The sequence below is a fragment of the Parambassis ranga genome, chromosome 2 (assembly GCF_900634625.1).
Source record: "Parambassis ranga chromosome 2, fParRan2.1, whole genome shotgun sequence".
Taxonomy (NCBI): Eukaryota; Metazoa; Chordata; class Actinopteri; family Ambassidae; genus Parambassis; species Parambassis ranga.
Genome location: NC_041023.1, coordinates 306966 through 325697, shown reverse-complemented (window position 1 = coordinate 325697; position 18732 = coordinate 306966). Strand labels below are relative to the sequence as shown.

The window sequence follows — 18732 nt, the reverse complement described above, 5'->3', positions numbered from 1 at the left end:
CACTCTGTGGTGACTGCCAGCGACCACTGGAGGGCAGAAGACACGCACGGCTCAATGGACACTGTTGTTGTCAGAGTGTGTGGTGGGGGTGGGGTGGGGTGCTGGCTGTCATGGGACCCTGTTTGCTCTTCCTGAACCATGTGAGTCATATGAGAGAGGGAGAGAGAGGGAGAGGACGAGCAGAGGAGCAAAGATGGAGGAGCTGTCCCAGTGGGTGAGGGAGGCCGGCTGGTGGGTGAGGAGGTGCTGCTGTGGTGAGGAAGAGGAGGATGAGGAGCAAAAAGGGAGGAGGCAGGAAGAAGGGGAGGAGGAGGAGGGTGATGATGAGGAGGTAAAGATGGAGGAGGTCAACTTCAGGAAGAGCAGAAGTTCAGCTTCCCTCCCTGCTGCCGAGGTTTGTGTTCAGTTCTTTTACAGTGCAGAGCCTTTTACAGTGCAGAGCTTTTTACAGTGCAGAGCTTTTTACAGTGCAGAGCCTTTTACAGTGCAGAGCTTTTTACAGTGCACGTTGATGAAGATTCAGTCATCCAGGTCATAATCCCTAGAGAAGGTTGAAGCAAGGCGTCGCTACGTTTTACAGTGCAGTTATTCTCTCTGATCTTTTACAGTTAAACTGATTTCACAGTGCAGCCTGTACAGTGAGGTCAATAAGTATTTGATCAGCCTGTGATTTTACAAGTTCTCCTACTTAGAAATCATGGAGGGAGTTTTCAGCATAGGTGCATGTCCACTGTGAGAGAGAATCTAAAAATAACCATTTATTTGTGAATTACTGTGTCAAATAAGTATTTGATCAGTTGCCGATCAGCCAGGGTTCTGACCCTCAAAGACCTGTTATTGTGCTTTTAAACAGTCCAGCTACACTCTGCTCATGATGCTGCATTAGCAGCACCTGTGTGAGCTCGTTAAAGACACCTGTGCACCACACGATCAGCCAAAGTCTAAGCAGCAACATGGGCAAAACCAGAGCGCTGTCACCTACTGTGAAGCATGGGGGTGGAAGCATCATGCTCTGGGGTGTTTTTCTGCACATGGGACAGGGCGACTGCACCTTACTAAGCAGAGGGTGACCGGGGCCATGTGTTGTGAGATACTGGGCAAAAGCCTCCTTCCCTCAGTCAGAGCGTTAAAGATGGGTCGAGGCTGGGTCTTCCGACATGACAATGACCCGAGGCACACGGCCAGGAAAACCCAGGAGTGGCTCCGTAAGAAGCATATCGAGGTTCTGGAGTGGCCTAGTCACTGGATGTTAAGGTGGTATCACGCTGTCAGTCGCTGGATGTTAAGGTGGTATCACGCTGTCAGTCATGGATTTTAAGGTGGTATCACGCTGTCAGTCGCTGGATTTTAAGGTGGTATCACGCTGTCAGTCGCTGGATTTTAAGGTGGTATCACGCTGTCAGTCGCTGGATGTTAAGGTGGTATCACGCTGTCAGTCGCTGGATGTTAAGGTGGTATCATGCTGTCAGTCATGGATTTTAAGGTGGTATCATGCTGTCAGTCATGGATTTTAAGGTGGTATCATGCTGTCAGTCGCTGGATTTTAAGGTGGTATCATGCTGTCAGTCATTGAGTTTAAGGTGGTATCACGCTGTCAGTCATGGATTTTAAGGTGGTATCATGCTGTCAGTCATGGATTTTAAGGTGGTATCACACTGTCAGTCGCTGGATTTTAAGGTGGTATCATGCTGTCAGTCATGGATTTTAAGGTGGTATGCTGTCAGTCATGGATTTTAAGGTGGTATCATGCTGTCAGTCGCTGGATTTTAAGGTGGTATCACGCTGTCAGTCATGGATTTTAAGGTGGTATCACACTGTCAGTCGCTGGATTTTAAGGTGGTATCATGCTGTCAGTCATGGATTTTAAGGTGGTATGCTGTCAATCATGGATTTTAAGGTGGTATCATGCTGTCAGTCGCTGGATTTTAAGGAGGTATGGCGGTTGATCTTTCTCCATGTCCCAGGCTGATCCGGACCGGGCCGGCTCGCCTCTCTCCGGCTCTCGGCCTCACTGGTTCCACACCCTGCAGGTCCGCCGGCTGCGAGTTCAGCGAGGACGCAGCAACAGTGACCCGCTGAGACGAGCAAGCAGCCAGGATGCCTTCGCCTGGGTCAGCTGATGCATCATGTGATCTATGAGGTAATGGGTCATGTGACGGGACAGAGAGCTGACCTGTGTGTTCTGCTCAGAAACCCGGCCTGCAGTTCGGAGCAGCTCACTCATACCTGAGTCTGGAGAAACTGGGCGAAGGAGCGTTCGCCTCCGTCTATAAAGGCATCAGCAGGTCTGATCAATAACTGATGACCGATTGATCAATCAGCTGTCTGTCTGACCGATCCTTCTTCTGCAGGATCAACGGGCAGCTGGTGGCTCTGAAAGTCATCCGCATGAAGACGGAGGAGGGCGTCCCGTTCACCGCCATCAGAGAAGGTGACCAATCAGAGCGCCTCATCATTGATCTGCCTCATCATCACTAATGTGTGTGTGTGTCTCTGTGTGTGTGTGTAGCCTCTCTGCTCAAACGACTGAAACACGCCAACATCGTCCTTCTGCATGACATCATCCACACCAGAGAGACGCTCACCTTCGTCTTTGAGTACATGGTGAGACCTGAGGGGGGCGCTGTCTCAGCCCAGCAGCAGGGGGGGCTGTAATGTTGTTCCACTGCAGACGAAAGCACCGCTTCTTCTTCTTCTTCTCTTGTCATTGTAGCAGACAGACCTGGCCCAGTACCTCACACAACACCCCGGAGGTCTGCATTCTCATAATGTGCGGGTAGGTGCACAGACAGCAGGGGGCAGTGCAGGGCTGACTGAGCTGAGCCTGACCCCTGTGTGTGTGTGTCTGTGTGTGTGGGGGGCAGGTCTTCATGTTCCAGCTCCTGCGGGGTCTTGGCTACATCCACAGCCGGCGGATCCTTCACCGGGACCTGAAGCCCCAGAACCTGCTCATCAGCTACTTGGGAGAGCTCAAACTGGCTGACTTTGGTGAGGACAGGGCCACCAGCTAATCAGAATCAGAGATACCTGCTTGTATTCCAGGTGCTCCATGCATCATTAGTGAAATCTTACAGTGTCTACAATAAATCCAATATGGATATAACTAACAAGACAGTGTGTTAGATCAGACTGTCTGATCTCAGAGGGAGGAGTTGTACAGTTTGATGGCCACAGGAAGGAATGACTGCAAGTCCTCCTGCACCTCAGCAGCACGTGGTGGAGAGGATGGAATCTGTTCTCCATGATCCCCTAATCAATAAATATCAATAATATCTACAATAACCAGACTGCTTCTTTGCTTCTGGTTCAGGTCTGGCTCGGTCCAAGTCCATCCCCAGTCAGACCTTCTCCTCAGAGGTGGTGACGCTGTGGTACCGGCCCCCCGATGTCCTGCTGGGATCCACAGACTACTCCACCGCCCTGGACATCTGGTCAGTGTGTGTGAGTGTGTGTCTCTGTCTGTGTCTCTGTCTGTGTCTCTGTCTGTGTCTCTGTGTGTGTCTGTGTGTATGTCTGTGTCTCTGTTTGTGTCTCTGTGTGTGTCTCTGTGTGTCTGTCTCTGTGTGTGTGTCTGTGTGTCTCTGTGTGTCTCTGTGTGTGTGTGTGTGTGTGTGTCTGTGTGTGTCTGTGTGTGTGTGTGTCTGTGTGTCTGTGTGTCTCTGTGTGTATGTCTGTGTCTCTGTGTGTGTCTGTGTGTATGTCTGTGTCTCTGTTTGTGTCTCTGTGTGTCTGTGTGTGTCTGTGTGTGTGTGTCTGTGTGTCTGTGTGTCTCTGTGTGTATGTCTGTGTCTCTGTGTGTGTCTGTGTGTATGTCTGTGTCTCTGTGTGTGTGTGTCTGTGTGTGTGTGTCTGTTTGTGTGTGTCTGTGTGTCTGTGTGTCTCTGTGTGTGTGTCTGTGTCTCTGTGTGTCTGTGTGTGTGAATAAGCTTTGCTGTGTTTGAACCAGGGGTGCTGGCTGTGTTTTCGTGGAGATGCTACAGGGGGCGCCAGCGTTCCCTGGAGTCTCTGATGAGTTGGAGCAGCTGCAGAAGATCTGGGAGGTCAGTCCAAGCTTTGGTGGTCTTCTCCTATATTATCATATAGATCGATGATCTGATCGATGATCTGATCGATGATCTGATCCGCAGGTCCTGGGCGTTCCAGCGGAGGACAGTTGGCCCGGCGTCAGCCTGCTGCCCAACTACAAACCAGGTGAGGTCACCTGTCAGTTGTTGACACATGGTTCAGCAGTTGTAGTGACTCAGAGCTTCCAGCAGGAGGCGACGTCCTCATACAGCCCCCTCAGACCCTTCAGGGGGTTCAGACCTGGAGTCACTCTGGGTGGGGTCAGGACAGAAGTGTTTGTAGGTTCACTGTGATGTACACCTCCTGGTGACATCATGCCCTCTGACATCCAATCAGAATCAGAAGCTCTGCAGAACCAGCCTGCTCCTCAGTGCGCTCTGATGTCTGAATATTACTGACTGCAAACAGGAAGTGATCACAGAGAGTTCTGATGCTCTTCCCTTCACAATGCAGAGGTATCATGGGAGTTGTAGTTCTCAAAGTAATTAGCTTGTTAGCTCGCTAATATTAGTTCTTCTCTGTTTAGAGTGGTTTGTTCACGCTGAGCCAAAACTGTTCAGGACTGTTTGGAAACGGTAAGCTAATGCATGCTAGGTATTAGCACTGATATGACATGTTTGACACCTAGAACACTATATTTGCTAATGCGTGCTGATCTAAATCAGGTTGAACCAGCTCCCCTATAAGACGGAGGACCTGGTCCAGAGGATGATAAAGTTGGTCCCTACAGGCCGGATCTCAGCTCAGGAGGCCCTCCAGCACCCATACTTCAGCACACTTCCTCCTCCCATCATGCACCTCAGGGACAGTAAGATCAAAGCTACACTCTGATGTAGCCCTATACATGCTAACATGCTAACGTAGCTTCTAAATGATTCTTATGTATTTCTCAGCGGTGTCCATCTTCAAAGTCCCCGGTGTTCGCCTGGAGACGGAGATCAGAGACATTTTCAACCCAGGACGGAAAGTCAAACCGTCCCTGCTGCCCGCTGCCCGCTGCCAAGTGCTGGTGAACGATCAGACATCCATCAGCCTGTGAAGACAAGCGGAGGGGTGTAAACGTTTCCGAACTACTTAAAGACGAGACAATCTGACTTTTCCTGCTAATGTGCAAACATGTCTGCAGAACTCCAGAACCGAGGGACAAAGGTGTTAACTACTAAAAGCAGGGAGCAGAAATGTTAGCTTAGAATTTACCAGGATATAAAAATCAAATAATCACTTAGCATTAGCTGAACTCACACAGCTAAAAGACAGTTGCCTCATTGTGATGCTAGTTTCTGTTAGCTTCTGTTTTTCTTTGTCCTTGCTGCAGAAACAATGCGCTCTTTGTTTGTACGTAGCAAAGTTTCAGGAAAGTTCCGCCGTTGTTTTGAAGACGTTCAAACGAATAAATATTTCAGATGTCTGACTGACAGTAAACCCGCTCTTTGTTTTCCCGACGTTTGATTGATCGCAGACATGAAAGAGGAAGTTGCCGTGCATATTTAACTCTGTTTGTGTTTTTGTGCGATGAGAGAAAATGTATTCACGACATCATTAATAAATCAAAATGAGCGGCAGCCTTTGATATTCAGCCTCTGAAGACGGATGATTTATACGATAAACCTAAAAACTGTTTTTGTTTTTCTCAAACTTTCTGTCTTCTGAACTTTTAGACGACCGCCGCTGTGACGCCTCTCAGCGTCCTCGCAGCTGAACGATCCATTTATCTGCGTAAAGTGATGCTAATAAAACCTCACCTGTGCGAACTAGCACTAAACTTAGCTAGTCTCCATATTAAACATTATGACACAGCTAGCTGCTAAGGCTAATGCTGCTTTGATGACAGAGCAACGTTTCTGCTGCTTGTTACAGATCGACTTTGTTTTGACTGGATTATTCCACGGATCATTCACTCCCACCAACCAATCAGCAGAGATGGAGGGTTTGATTGGATCCTCGGGCAGCTGAGCCGGGTCTTAAAGCTCCCGTCCTGCTGCTGGTGCAGGGAGCAGGTGGAAGGTGGAGGCAGAGTGACGGATGATCGGCTCTCTGGAGGTGCAGCGGACTTCCTGCTGATTGGAACTCAGTCAGACTTCATGATCCACTAAATCTGGACTAACTGGTTTCAGCTGCACTGTGGAGACAGACTCTATCCTCTGTCCTCTGAGTCCTCTGTCATGGCATGGGGGACAGCCTGGAGGTGCGTTTGGACTACAAGCTGCACTCTGATGGTCCTCTTCCTGCCATGCTCTGGCCAACAGGAGAAAGGGATCTCCATCCCAGACCACGGCTTCTGTCAGCCCGTCTCCATCCCCCTGTGCATCGACATCGCCTACAACCAGACCATTATGCCCAACCTGATGGGACACACCAACCAGGAGGACGCCGGGCTGGAAGTGCACCAGTTCTACCCACTGGTCCAAGTCCAGTGCTCTCCAGACCTCCAGTTCTTCCTGTGCTCCATGTATGTGCCGGTCTGCACGGTTCTGGACCGGGCCATCCCGCCCTGCCGGTCGCTGTGTGAGCGTGCCCGGCGGGGCTGCGAGGCGCTGATGAACCGGTTTGGCTTCCCGTGGCCAGAGCGGCTACGCTGTGAGAACTTCCCGGTCCACGGCGCAGGACAGATATGTGTGGGTCAGAACTCCACTGATGGCCCCGCCTCTGACCCACCCCCCAACCTCCCCGAGCATGTGACCCTGCCTCCATACCTTCAAACCCAACAGCCTTTCTCCTGCCCCCCCGAGCTTCAGGTGCCCGCCTACCTGAAGTACCGCTTCCTTGGGGTGAAGGACTGCGGTGCCCCCTGTGAGGCCTCCAGGCCTGGTGGACTGATGTACTTCCATGAGGGGGAGTTGAGGTTCAGTAGGCTCTGGGTGGGTGTCTGGTCCATTCTCTGCTGCGTCAGCACTCTCTTCACTGTCCTCACCTCTCTGCTGGACATGGACCGGGTTCGGTACCCGGAGCGGCCGATCGTCTTCCTGTCTGGCTGCTCCTTCATGGTGGCAGCGGCCTACGGTGCTGGCTTCCTGCTGGGGGATGAAGTTGTGTGTGTTGATAGGTTCAAGGTGACTGGCTACAAGATGGTGGCTCAGGGCGCCAGCAGGGAGGGTTGCACCCTCCTGTTCGTGGTCCTGTACTTCTTCGGCATGGCCGGCTCCCTGTGGTGGGTCGTCTTGTCGTTCGCCTGGTTCCTGTCCGCTGGGAGGAAATGGGGTCACGAGGCCATCGAGGCCAACTCGCACTACTTCCACCTTGTGGCCTGGGCGGTGCCTGCGGTGAAGACCGTCACCGTCCTGGCGGCGGGGCAGGTGGATGGCGACCTGCTGACTGGTGTGTGCACTGTGGGCATTTCTGACGTGGGAGCACTGCGACTCTTCGTCCTGGTTCCACTGTCCGTCTACCTGCTCACCAGCACCTCCTTCCTGCTGGCCGGCTTCATCTCTCTCCTCCGTATCCGCACCGTCATGAAGCGTGGCGGCACAGAAACAGAGAGGCTGGAGAGGCTGATGATGCGACACGGCGTGTTCGGCCTGCTGCACACGGCGTCCTCCACCGCCGTCCTCGCCTGCTGCCTCTATGAGCAGGCTCTCCGGCCGCGGTGGGACAGGAGCTGGTTCACTCAGAACTGCAGACTCTTCGCCGTGCCGTGCCCGTCCGCAGATTTCACACCGGTGAGGCCGGACTTCACCGTGTTCATGGTCAAATACCTGATGACCATGAGCACGGGGATCATGTCCAGCTTCAGGATGTGGTCGGGGAAGACGGTCCAGTCATGGCGCTGGTTCTGTGAGAGGCGGTCCACTGTGTAGACTCTGGAGGACTCTGGAGGACTCTGAAAGACTCTGGAGGACTCTGAAAGACTCTGGAGGACTCTGGAGGACTCTGGCTCTCATACAGACACAGAGGAGCAGGTTTATGAGGACGCTTTTATTGTTATAATGAACCTCAGTCAGGATCCAGCAGCTGAATGTTTTAGTTCGAACTTTCTCACATGAAGTGATGAATTCTAAAATAAAAAGAAGGCAGAATCCTCGGTTTGCATGTTTCCTGCCTGCTTTTCAAAATAAAAGCCTCTGTTCAGCTGATGCAGACTCCAGCTGCAGCCAGGTGTGTTCAGACGTCCTCCTCCTTCTTTGTGTTATCTCTGAACTGTATTTAGTGTTTCCTCTTCCTGACACACACGTCTAAACAACTCATTTCAAACTCCAGGACCCTGGTAACCACGGAGACAGCATGTGTGTCGGGACGTGAGGAATGTGCTGGAGGCTAAACAAGAGGTCAGAGGTCAACTTTGTTCACTTCTTCTCCTCCTCCTTCTTCTGTGGTGGTAAACAACAGCGAGTCAAAGGTCAGCGCACACTCACGCACACACAGAGACACACACACACAGAGACAGACACACACAGACAGACACAGACTAACACACACACACACACAGACTAACACACACACACACAGACAGACAAACACACACAGACACACACACACAGAGAGACAGACACAGACACACACACTAACACGCACACACAGACACACACACGGACAGACAAACACATACACACAGAACCACACACACAGACGCAGAGAGACTTAACACACACACACAAACACGCACACACACACAGACGCACACACACACAGACACAGTGACTAACACACGCACACACACAGACGCACACACACACAGACACAGAGAGACTAACACACACACACAGAGTGACTCACACACACACACACACACACACACACAGACTAACACACACACAGCCTTTGAATCGACGTTTCCTTTTATTTCCTTTTATTTGTTGTTGTGTGGATTTTCTTGCTGCTGAACTCATACATGTATTTTTCATGTTTTTTAGACTTGGGTGACAAAGAAGGAACGGATCCTTTCATCTCTGAGACAACACACACAAACACACAAACACACTGGTGCTTGCGTCTACTTGTGAGAACCTTCAGTCACATGACACATTCCACAGTGTAAACCAGGACCAGGTCTGAGCCTCGGTCAGGGCTTCTGATCCCTGAAGGCAGCCTCTCTTCAGTGGAGGTTTTTAACCTGCAGTCCTGCACAGAGGGCTTACAAACCCCTCAGTGTGTCGAACAGCGGCCCGGAACATGTTCCACAGCGCGGCGGGGTCAGATCTGTTGCCGTGGTTACCTTAACTCCCCTCGTCTTTCTTAACTCGCTTCTTATTCTCAGCGCGTCTCCAGGTCCACAGCCGCTCCGGTTGTCATGGAGACGCAGAGTCCAGAATGAGGCCCATGGATAATTTTAGCTTGCTGTTATCCTGCTGGACCCCGATCATCTAAAGACTTCACCTCGCCACTGAGCGCGCTCAGTCTGACACAGGGCTGAGCTCAGAGGCAGCTTATGAAGAGCTACAGACACAGAAGCTGATGAGAAGGGAGCCTGTGTGTGTCTGTGTGTCTGTCTGTGTGTGTGTGTGTCTGTGTGTATGTCTGTCTGTGTGTGTGTCTGTCTGTGTGTGTCTGTGTGTGTGTCTGTCTGTGTGTGTGTCTGTCTGTGTGTGTGTCTGTGTGTCTGTCTGTGTGTGTGTCTGTCTGTCTGTGTGAGTGTGTCTGTGTGTGTGTCTGTGTGAATGTGTGTGTGTGTCTGTGTGTGTGTGTGTGTCTGTGTGTCTGTCTGTGTGTGTGTGTGTGTGTGTGTCTGTCTGTGTGTATGTCTGTGTGTGTGTGTCTGTGTGTATGTGTGTGTGTGTATGTGTGTGTGTGTCTGTGTGTGTGTATGTGTGTCTGTGTGTGTGTGTCTGTGTGTGTGTGTATGTGTCTGTGTGTATGTGTGTGTGTCTGTGTGTCTGTATGTCTGTGTGTATGTCTGTCTGTGTGTGTATGTGTGTGTGTGTCTGTGTGTGTGTGTCTGTGTGAGTGTGTGTGTCTGTGTGAGTGTGTGTGTCTGTGTGTGTGTTCACAGGCTCTGATTGGAGGTCTGAGCTGTGAAGTGTTTGATGTCAGGGTCCAGGCAGAGCGGCGCCTCCCTGTCGCCCCCCGCCTGTCATTGAGGTGTCACACCTGCAGCTGATGACAGGTGTGACCTCACACAGGTGGAGCCGCTCAGTCTGGAGCTGGTGGAGTGTGAGACTTATGTTAGTTTTATGTTTGTATGACATTTATTTAACATGTGATACAGTTGGAATAAAAGAAGCTGTTCATGGAGGCCTGGGTCCCTCAGAAGCTCCTCCCCTGACGCTATGATCAGAGTCTTTGAGTCTTTGAGGTTGTGGCTCAGGCGGAGGACGGCAGCTTCCTGTGTCCATCAAAGCATATTCACAGAATATAGAGGTCACACCTGTTCCCGCCCTGCTCCGTTCACGCCGGCCCTGCTGAGTACTCGCTCTCTGACGCCTGTGAGGCGTCCATGAGCCTGGCCAGCCCCGTCCTGCTGGAGTACTTGAAGATAAACGCCTTCATGAGGTCATAGCGGTAGTTTCTGTTCAGGAAGTTGTACAGCACCGGGTTGATGCAGCAGTGGACCAATGAGAAGCACTGCGTCAGGTGCAGCGCCACATCCAGGAAGTTCTCCAGGCCGCAGCTGAAGGGCAGGGCGCCGAGCAGCGACATCGTGTCCAGCAGGAGGACGGCGTGGAACGGCAGCCAGCACACCAGGAAGACCACGATGTAGGTGAGGATGATCCGTCGACCGACGCGCCGATCCTGGTCCGAGCCGGGAGGGATGACCGCAGCCAGCAGCAGGTAGGAGACGGCGATGACGGGGAAGGGGATGGCGAAGCCGAGCACGAAGAAGCTGAGCTGCACGCCCACCATCCACCCCCACGGGTTACCGGACGGATACACCGGCCGGCACACGGCCCCGTCCTGATGTGCCGACTTTGCTGCCTGCAGGAAGAAGGTGTCGGGGAGGGAGGCCGCCAGAGCCAGCAGCCAGACCAGGACGCAGATCAGGCGTCGAACCACTTTCTTCCTGCGGCTGTCTGGGGTGTCGGCGAACAGCGTGACGGACAGGTAGCGGTCGACGCTCATGCAGGCGAGGAAGAAGATGCTGCTGAAGAGGTTGACGCTGAAGACCAGGTGGGTGAGTTTACAGACGGCCTGTCCGAGCGTCCAGCGCCCGCCCTGCAGCAGCGATGTCACCCAGACCGGCAGCGTCGCCACAACGCACAGGTCGGCCGCCGCCAGGTTCAGGATGTACAGGTGCGTTTCATATCGCTTTGTGTCGGAGCGCAGGTTGACCCAGACCACCGTGGCGTTGGCAGCGAGCCCCACCAGGAAGATGAAGACGTAGAGGACAGCGAGCACGTGGAGCAGGGCCCCGTGGCTGACGGCCCCTGAGCACTGCAGCGTCTCCACGTGGGAGAGGTTGTAGGGGTCAGCAAAGGTCAGGTTAAGCTCCTCCCACAGCTCCATGAGCTCACTGAGGTCGCTGGCACTCAGACTCATGATGACGACGTCACGCCTGGAAAACAGGAAGTTAAGTCTTCAATATTTGTGACTTCAGAAATATAAAAAAAGGAAAATCAAGAATTAAACAAACAAATAAAAAACATTTTAGAAACACAACCGATCAGGTTTATTGATTATTGACTGTGTTCTGCCTGCAGAGCTGACCCTGAGCTGACCTGACCACACACTCTGAGGAGGCAGCTGGACAGACGGACAGATGGACGGAGGACAGGGGGGTAGGACCCACACAGACAATGATGTCAGTGTGAGATCATCAGAGATCAATAACCTCAATGTGCTGAGTGTAAATCAGTGGAGGCTTTACGGTTCCACACTTCCTGTCTGCACACAGAAGAAGCTGCTGATTGACTCTTAATAAACTGAAGCGATCAATACGCCGGACTGGCAGCTAAAAACATGTCAGGTCGATGTATTGATCATGTCTGCAGCTCTAAGAACAGGACAAGGAAAAGCTGATCATCTCAACGAACGTCCACCTGTGTCAGCATCAGTTAGTCCTGAGGGTTAAAAACAGGAAGTGATCGCTTCATTCACAAAGTTAATCAATGATTAATAAGAAGCTGCTTCATGTGATGTGAGTGGTATTAAAGTGGTCAGCACCACAGAAGAAGAGACGGACAGCTGCAGCAGAAGAACCTCCACACAAAGGGTCAATAAAAACTCCACAGGACACTTTACACTGAAAGGTCACGACCTTCAAAATAAAAGCTTCCTGCAACAATGAGACAATTAGAGCCCCCCCCCCCCACACACACACACACTGAAACTGGTCCACGGTCTCATGGTCAACACTCATCTCCTGTCTGAGCCTTCAACCCTTTCTGCCCAGAAACACAGAGAGCAGAGAGCCAGCGGGGCCCTGAACGCACCACCAGGCTTAATACACCTCACAGGGACCCGCTCACCAGGGGCCACGGATCCCACACACTGCGCTCTTCGCTCCGGTTCACCTGAGGGGCTGCCTGCGCAGACCCACCCCGACAGCTCCCTCCTGGCCGCCAGCAGCCCCTGCTCCTGGGCTGCTCCTGAGCTGCTCCTGAGCTGCCCCTGCTCCTGAGCTGCTCCTGGGCTGCTCCTGGGCTGCCCCTGCTCCTGAGCTGCCCCTGCTCCTGAGCTGCTCCTGAGCTGCCCCTGCTCCTGAGCTGCTCCTGGGCTGCTCCTGCTCCTGGGCTGCCCCTGCTCCTGGGCTGCTCCTGGGCTGCCCCTGCTCCTGGGCTGCCAGGACAGGACAGTTGAGGTCCGGCTAAGGCTGTTCGTGCAGCTCCAAACTGTCTCCGTGTCTCCGTTATAGAGGGAGCCCGGCGGGCGGCGGAGGAGCGGGTCATGGTGGAGATTTGAGTGTTAACGGGTTAAAAGTTCAAGCTACGAGCTCTGTTACAAACTGTCGAACCTCATATAACGTCACTTACGGTTCAGTCCGGTCCGGTCAGCGCGGAGGGTCCGGCGGGCTGCGGCGGTCTGACGGGCTCCCCTTCACTCCACACTGTGACCAGAGAAGAAGAAACGCCCACAGAGGCTGTGCGGGTACTGCAGCCTGAGCTGCGGGACGGTGACGCTGCGGGGTGCGTGAACAAACAAGACTGACGTCACGTGGTAGGAGAAGGGCAGCGAAAACTAAAGAAGAAGAGGGAAGAGGGGAGAAGAAGAAGAAGAAGAAGAAGAAGAGCAGACCGGAGAAGAAGATCTGTTTCCTGTGCGGCCGCAGGTTGTGTCACTTTTAAATGTGTCTGAACAAAGTATCAGTGTGTGTGCAGTTCCGCTAACAGCCAGCAGGGGGCAGCAGAGCTCCGTCAGCACACAGCCCTCAGCAGGTGCTGCAGAGGCTGAGCTGATGTCTGCTTTAACACGGCTGAAGGATCACGTGACTACTTCCTGGTTTCCACTGAATAACTGAAGTTCTGCATCATCAGAGCTTCAGTCTGGGTGATAAAGGCAGGATGCATGTTGTCATGGTAACTACAGTACAGTGCTCAGATATGTCTGTTAACCCTGCAGAGGAAGGTCGGTGCTGACAGGTTTCCTGCTGGCTCACTGTGCAGGGGTTAAAGGTCACAGGAAACGCCCGGTCAGCAGGAACCCTGATGTCCAGCTGCAGAACATCTGCAGCACAAACGTCTTCAGCTAAGAACAGTCGGAGCTCAGCGGGTGGTACAAAGCATTTATTGTGTAAAAGACATTAACATGTGTTAAATAACGTTCACAGCATTCTTCCAGTTAAAAGGCTTTAATGTGTTAAACAGGCGCTGACATCATCGGGCCACGTCCTCACAGCGTGGCGAACTGGCTCAGAGCTTCCCTCAACTTATCGGCAATCTGACCAATCAGAGGGCAGAGAAAAGACACCGTCACAGATCGGCCCGTGTGTCCACGCCCCACCCCCCCTCCCTCCTCCCTCACCTGCTGGTAGAAGGTCACCTGCTGCTCCAGGTAGAACTGCATCATTCTGTTGTAGTCGTAGATACGGTTGCTATGGAAATGATTCATCTCAGCTGGATGAAGCAGAGTCAGGATGTTTTCACACGTCAGCGAGATGTGTTGTAATCAATGCTGTGTGTGAGTGGTGTTTGTGTGGAGCTGTGTGTGAGTGGTGTTTGTGTGGAGCTGTGTGTGAGTGGTGTTTGTGTGGAGCTGTGTGCGGTGTGTGTGTGGTGTTTGTTTGTGTGGTGTGTGTGTGGAGCTGTGTGTGGAGCTGTGTGTGGTGTTTGTGTGGTGCTGTGTGGCTGTGGAGCTGTGTGTGTGGTGTTTATGTGGAGCTGTGTGTGTGCTGTGTGTGGAGCTGTGTGTGGTGCTGTGTGTGGTTAGTGTGTGTGCTGTGTGTGTGGTGCTGTGTGTGGTGTGTGTGTGGTGTTTGTTTGTGTGGAGCTGTGTGTGTGCTGTGTGTGGAGCTGTGTGTGGAGCTGTGTGTGTGGGTGGTGCTGTGTGTGGTGTGTGTGTGGTGTTTGTGTGGAGCTGTGTGTGTGCTGTGTGTGGAGCTGTGTGTGGATACCCACTGACATCTACTGACACCTAATGACATGTACTGACACCTAATGACATGTACTGACATCTACTGACACCTAATGACACCAACTGACACTTAATGACATCCACTGACACCTACTGACATGTACTGACACCCACTGACATCTAATGACACCTACTGACACCCACTGACATGTACTGACACCTACTGACATGTACTGACACCTACTGACACCTACTGACACCTACTGACACCTACTGACACCTACTGACACCTACTGACACCTACTGATACCTACTGACACCTACTGACACCTACTGACATGTACTGACATGTCACTCTCTCAGTTCATGTGTATGTAAGCGATGTCATTACTTGTTGAGGGAGATCTTGACAGACGGCCCCTGGAGACCCCGTCCTGAAGCCCCACCCTCAACCTCCAGCTGTGTGTGGTTAGTGTGTGTGCTGTGTGTGTGGTGTGTGTGTGGTTAGTGTGTGTGCTGTGTGTGTGGTGTGTGTGTGGTGCTGTGTGTGTGCTGTGTGTGTGGTGTGTGTGTGGTTAGTGTGTGTGCTGTGTGTGTGGTGTGTGTGTGGTGCTGTGTGTGTGCTGTGTGTGTGGTGTGTGTGTGGTGTTTGTGTGGAGCTGTGTGTGGTGTGTGTGTGGTGTGTGTGTGGTGTTTGTGTGGAGCTGTGTGTGGTGTGTGTGTGGAGCTGTGTGTGGTGTGGTGTTTGTTTGTGTGGAGCTGTGTGTGTGTGTGTGGAGCTGTTACCCTGCAGTGAGTAGCTCATGCAGCTGACGCGCTGGTTCATGCACTTTCTGTCACTGTTGGTGATTTTTCCTGCAGAAATCAGGCGATCAGCTTCCTTCACTTTGTCAATCGCAGCCTGAACACACACACACACAGGCAGACAGGTGAGGCGACACTCCTCGTACATGAAGTCCCGCCCACACCTTGATCACAGGTTGCACCTCATGTCTGTGTATGTACTGACAGTAGTCTGTACCTTGTGTACTGCAATGATTTCTGGGAAACAGCCCAGCTGGCCTTTATACTCGCTGTTTGTCTCCAACAGGAAGTGGAGATCCTTCTGAGGCTAAAAACAAACAACATGTGAGCCAAACATGATTCTACAGGTAAAGAGAGTGTGTGTGTGTCTGTGTGTGTCTGTGTGTGTGTGTTTACCTGCTGAGCAACTATCTGAGCGATCTCCTCATAGGTTTTTCCAGCAGCTGTCAGGGCGTCCGTCAGTGTCTCCTCTCCTTCAACATACACACATATTTATATAGTGCTATAATCTGTGGTGCATTCAAGGACACTCAGACATGTGAAATCCTCACCTGGATACCTGCTGCTGCTGAAAACTGTCGACAAGTTTCTAAAGGCTCGACCGATCCGCTCGTACTCTTTAGGCAAAGCTAGTGAACGCAGAGAGGTACAGGTTATGAGCGTGTGTGAGTGTGTGTGTGTGTGTCTGTGAGTGTGTGTGTGTCTGTGTCACTGTCAGTAAGTACTGACGGCCAGTGCAGCGTTTCCAGTGTGCGTGTGTCTGTGAGTGTGAGTGTATGTGTGAGTATATGAGCGAGTGTGTTTGTGTGTGTGAGTGTCTGTGAGTGTGTTTGTGAGTATATGAGTGAGTGAGTGTGTGTCTGTGAGTGTGTGTTTGTGTGTGTGAGTATATGAGTGAGTGTGTTTGTGTGTGTGAGTATATGAGAGAGTGTGTGTGTCTGTGTGAGTACTGACGGCCGGTGCAGCGTTTCCAGTGTGTGTGTCCGACATCCAGCAGCTCTCTGACTCCATCATCCATGGACCTAGTGAAGCGGCTGTAGAGCTCACACCTGTGTTCACTGCAGAGAGACAGGCAGACGTCAGACAGGCGGGACGGGGCGCTCAGGTGAGAGGATCAGGACTTACACCTGCACCACGTCCAGCTCGGCAGCTTCCGGCTCAATCAGGCTGAACACCATCGGACCGACCGTCTCGTCTTTCTCCGCCTTCCTCTTCCCCGCCTTCCACTCCTGAAACAGCAAAACACTGCCTCAGCCAATCAGGGCGAGGCTTCAGACATTCTCACGCACGATTGGCTGAAACATCTTAACCCACCCTCTCGTCTCTGTAGGTGATAAAGAGCTGGAAGACTTCACTTTGAGAGACTACGGGGTGACGGCACATCCGCGTCATCCAGGCCTGCAGGCGCTCCATCCTCATCCTGATGAAGTCGTCCTCAAAGCGGCCTGAAAACACAGCTGTCACTCAAACACGCCGTCACCGCGCACACAGGTGTGGTTGTCATAGCGCCGGCTCACCTGTGACCTGCTTGTCTGGCAGCGAGGGGATGGGCAGCAGCGAGCCAAACTTTTCCAGCAGACGCTCGTACAGCCAATCGAAGTGCTTGTAGCGATGATTGACAGGTCGGTTGGTCGTCTGAGGGAGAAGACTTTATTACGTCAGCGACCTTCAGAGTACGACTTCTCAGCTGTGACTGTGCAGCGGCTTACACTGGGTGTGATCTGGTACTCTATGAAGCTCTTCAGCCCGTACAGTTTGGACTCTTTTTTCGGATCTGCAATCACACAGTCCAGAGGAGATGCCGGGTACAACCAGACCGGGCCCACGTCTCCCGTCTGATTGGAGGATTGACAGGAGCCAATCAGAGCTCAGCCATGAAAAACAAAGCTTGACAACAAACAAACAACGAAAGCTTTCCAACTCACATAAACAGGAAGTCTGTCTCTACCGTTAGCTGGTGGTCTGGCTAACAGGAAGACTTCTGGGCTCGGACCTTTGGAAAACGGGAACCTGAGAACACATGAGACCTACTGACACCCACTGACACCCACTGACACCCACTGACATCTACTGACATCTACTGACACCTACTGACATTTACTACGACCCACTGACATTTACAGACACCTACTGATACCTACTGACATCTACTGACACCTACTGACACCTACTGACACCCACTGACATCTACTGACACCTACTGACACCCACTGACATCTACTGACACCCACTGACACCTACTGACATCTACTGACATTTACTACGACCCACTGACATTTACAGACACCTACTGATACCTACTGACATCTACTGACACCTAATGACACCAACTGACACTTAATGACATCCACTGACACCTACTGACATGTACTGACATCTAATGACACCTACTGACACCTACTGACACCCACTGACATCTACTGACACCTACTGACACCCACTGACATCTACTGACACCCACTGACACCTACTGACATCTACTGACATTTACTACGACCCACTGACATTTACAGACACCTACTGATACCTACTGACATCTACTGACACCTAATGACACCAACTGACACTTAATGACATCCACTGACACCTACTGACACCCACTGACATGCACTGACATCTACTGACACCCACTGACATCTACTGACACCCACTGATACCTACTGACATCTACTGACATTTACTACGACCCACTGACATTTACAGACACCTACTGATACCCACTGACATCTACTGACACCTAATGACATGTACTGACACCTAATGACATGTACTGACACCTACTGATACCCACTGACATCTACTGACACCTAATGACACCAACTGACACTTAATGACATCCACTGACACCTACTGACATGTACTGACATCTGTTGACACCTACTGATACCTACTGACATGTACTGACACCCACTGACATCTAATGACACCTACTGACACCCACTGACATGTACTGACACCTACTGACACCTACTGATACCTACTGATACCTACTGACACCTACTGATACCTACTGATACCTACTGACACCTACTGATACCTACTGACACCTACTGATACCTACTGACACCTACTGACACCTACTGACATGTACTGACATGTCACTCTCTCAGTTCATGTGTATGTAAGCGATGTCATTACTTGTTGAGGGAGATCTTGACAGACGGCCCCTGGAGACCCCGTCCTGAAGCCCCACCCTCAACCTCCAGCTGATCGTTGCCATGGTAACTGCTCACTGATTGGTCATCCCAGTCGTCGTCCCACTCAGCGTCGTCATACTCGAGAGCTGCAGGGAGTTGGGTTTATTATAACGCTGGAAATCTTTGTTAATGCGAGTTAAGACCAAACCTCACCTGTTGGTGTGCGGCCGTCCCATTGGTCAGTGTTAGTGACAGAAGCCCCGCCCCCCGACCAGGAGCCAGCGCCTCCTTCACCGCTGACATTGCAGACCTAAAAAACAGAAACAGCCCCAAGTGAGGAAGAGGAGCT

General features: G+C 51.9%; 4 protein-coding genes across 5 annotated transcripts in view; 2 read left to right on the top strand and 2 right to left on the bottom strand.

The window, feature by feature from the left end:
• Nucleotides 1–110: 110 nt before the first annotated feature.
• Nucleotides 111–5612, top strand: cdk15 (cyclin-dependent kinase 15). The gene is given in 14 exon segments (XM_028399762.1): nucleotides 111–186; nucleotides 189–394; nucleotides 1965–2111; nucleotides 2191–2285; nucleotides 2352–2431; nucleotides 2510–2604; nucleotides 2714–2776; nucleotides 2865–2988; nucleotides 3311–3431; nucleotides 3947–4040; nucleotides 4128–4191; nucleotides 4592–4640; nucleotides 4731–4873; nucleotides 4959–5612. Coding segments are annotated over 14 exon segments (1503 nt in total). The 3' UTR covers nucleotides 5105–5612.
• Nucleotides 5613–5673: 61 nt separating this feature from the next.
• LOC114432001 (frizzled-7-A-like) lies at nucleotides 5674–9548 on the top strand. 2 transcript variants are annotated; one of them, XM_028399747.1, is made up of 5 exons: nucleotides 5674–5809; nucleotides 5923–6105; nucleotides 6180–8157; nucleotides 8260–8398; nucleotides 8913–9548. In XM_028399747.1, the coding sequence occupies exons 2-3, from the start codon at nucleotides 6088–6090 to the stop codon at nucleotides 7857–7859; spliced, it is 1698 nt and encodes a 565-aa protein (XP_028255548.1). In that variant the 5' UTR covers nucleotides 5674–5809; nucleotides 5923–6087; the 3' UTR covers nucleotides 7860–8157; nucleotides 8260–8398; nucleotides 8913–9548. The 2 variants fall into 2 exon arrangements, with proteins under 2 accessions (XP_028255548.1, XP_028255547.1); XM_028399746.1 differs by having other exon boundaries at nucleotides 5768–6105.
• Nucleotides 9549–9869: 321 nt separating this feature from the next.
• Nucleotides 9870–13166, bottom strand: ackr3b (atypical chemokine receptor 3b). Its single transcript, XM_028399794.1, has 2 exons — nucleotides 12906–13166; nucleotides 9870–11488 (listed from the first exon to the last, which is right to left on the bottom strand). The coding sequence occupies exon 2, from the start codon at nucleotides 11470–11472 to the stop codon at nucleotides 10384–10386; it is 1089 nt and encodes a 362-aa protein (XP_028255595.1). The 5' UTR covers nucleotides 11473–11488; nucleotides 12906–13166; the 3' UTR covers nucleotides 9870–10383.
• A 474-nt stretch (nucleotides 13167–13640) lies between these two features.
• Nucleotides 13641–18732, bottom strand: part of LOC114432281 (sorting nexin-9-like) — a 6119-nt gene continuing 1027 nt past the window's right edge. Inside the window, exons 4-17 of the mRNA XM_028400188.1 lie at nucleotides 18597–18693; nucleotides 18385–18529; nucleotides 17172–17256; nucleotides 16956–17081; nucleotides 16764–16881; nucleotides 16561–16691; nucleotides 16372–16475; nucleotides 16201–16304; nucleotides 15798–15875; nucleotides 15643–15719; nucleotides 15464–15553; nucleotides 15229–15343; nucleotides 13894–13985; nucleotides 13641–13809 (exon numbers count right to left, since the gene is read on the bottom strand). Coding sequence (XP_028255989.1) covers nucleotides 13762–13809; nucleotides 13894–13985; nucleotides 15229–15343; nucleotides 15464–15553; nucleotides 15643–15719; nucleotides 15798–15875; nucleotides 16201–16304; nucleotides 16372–16475; nucleotides 16561–16691; nucleotides 16764–16881; nucleotides 16956–17081; nucleotides 17172–17256; nucleotides 18385–18529; nucleotides 18597–18693 — 1410 coding nt within the window. The 3' untranslated portion in view covers nucleotides 13641–13761. The remainder of the gene's footprint in view (nucleotides 13810–13893; nucleotides 13986–15228; nucleotides 15344–15463; nucleotides 15554–15642; nucleotides 15720–15797; nucleotides 15876–16200; nucleotides 16305–16371; nucleotides 16476–16560; nucleotides 16692–16763; nucleotides 16882–16955; nucleotides 17082–17171; nucleotides 17257–18384; nucleotides 18530–18596; nucleotides 18694–18732) is intronic.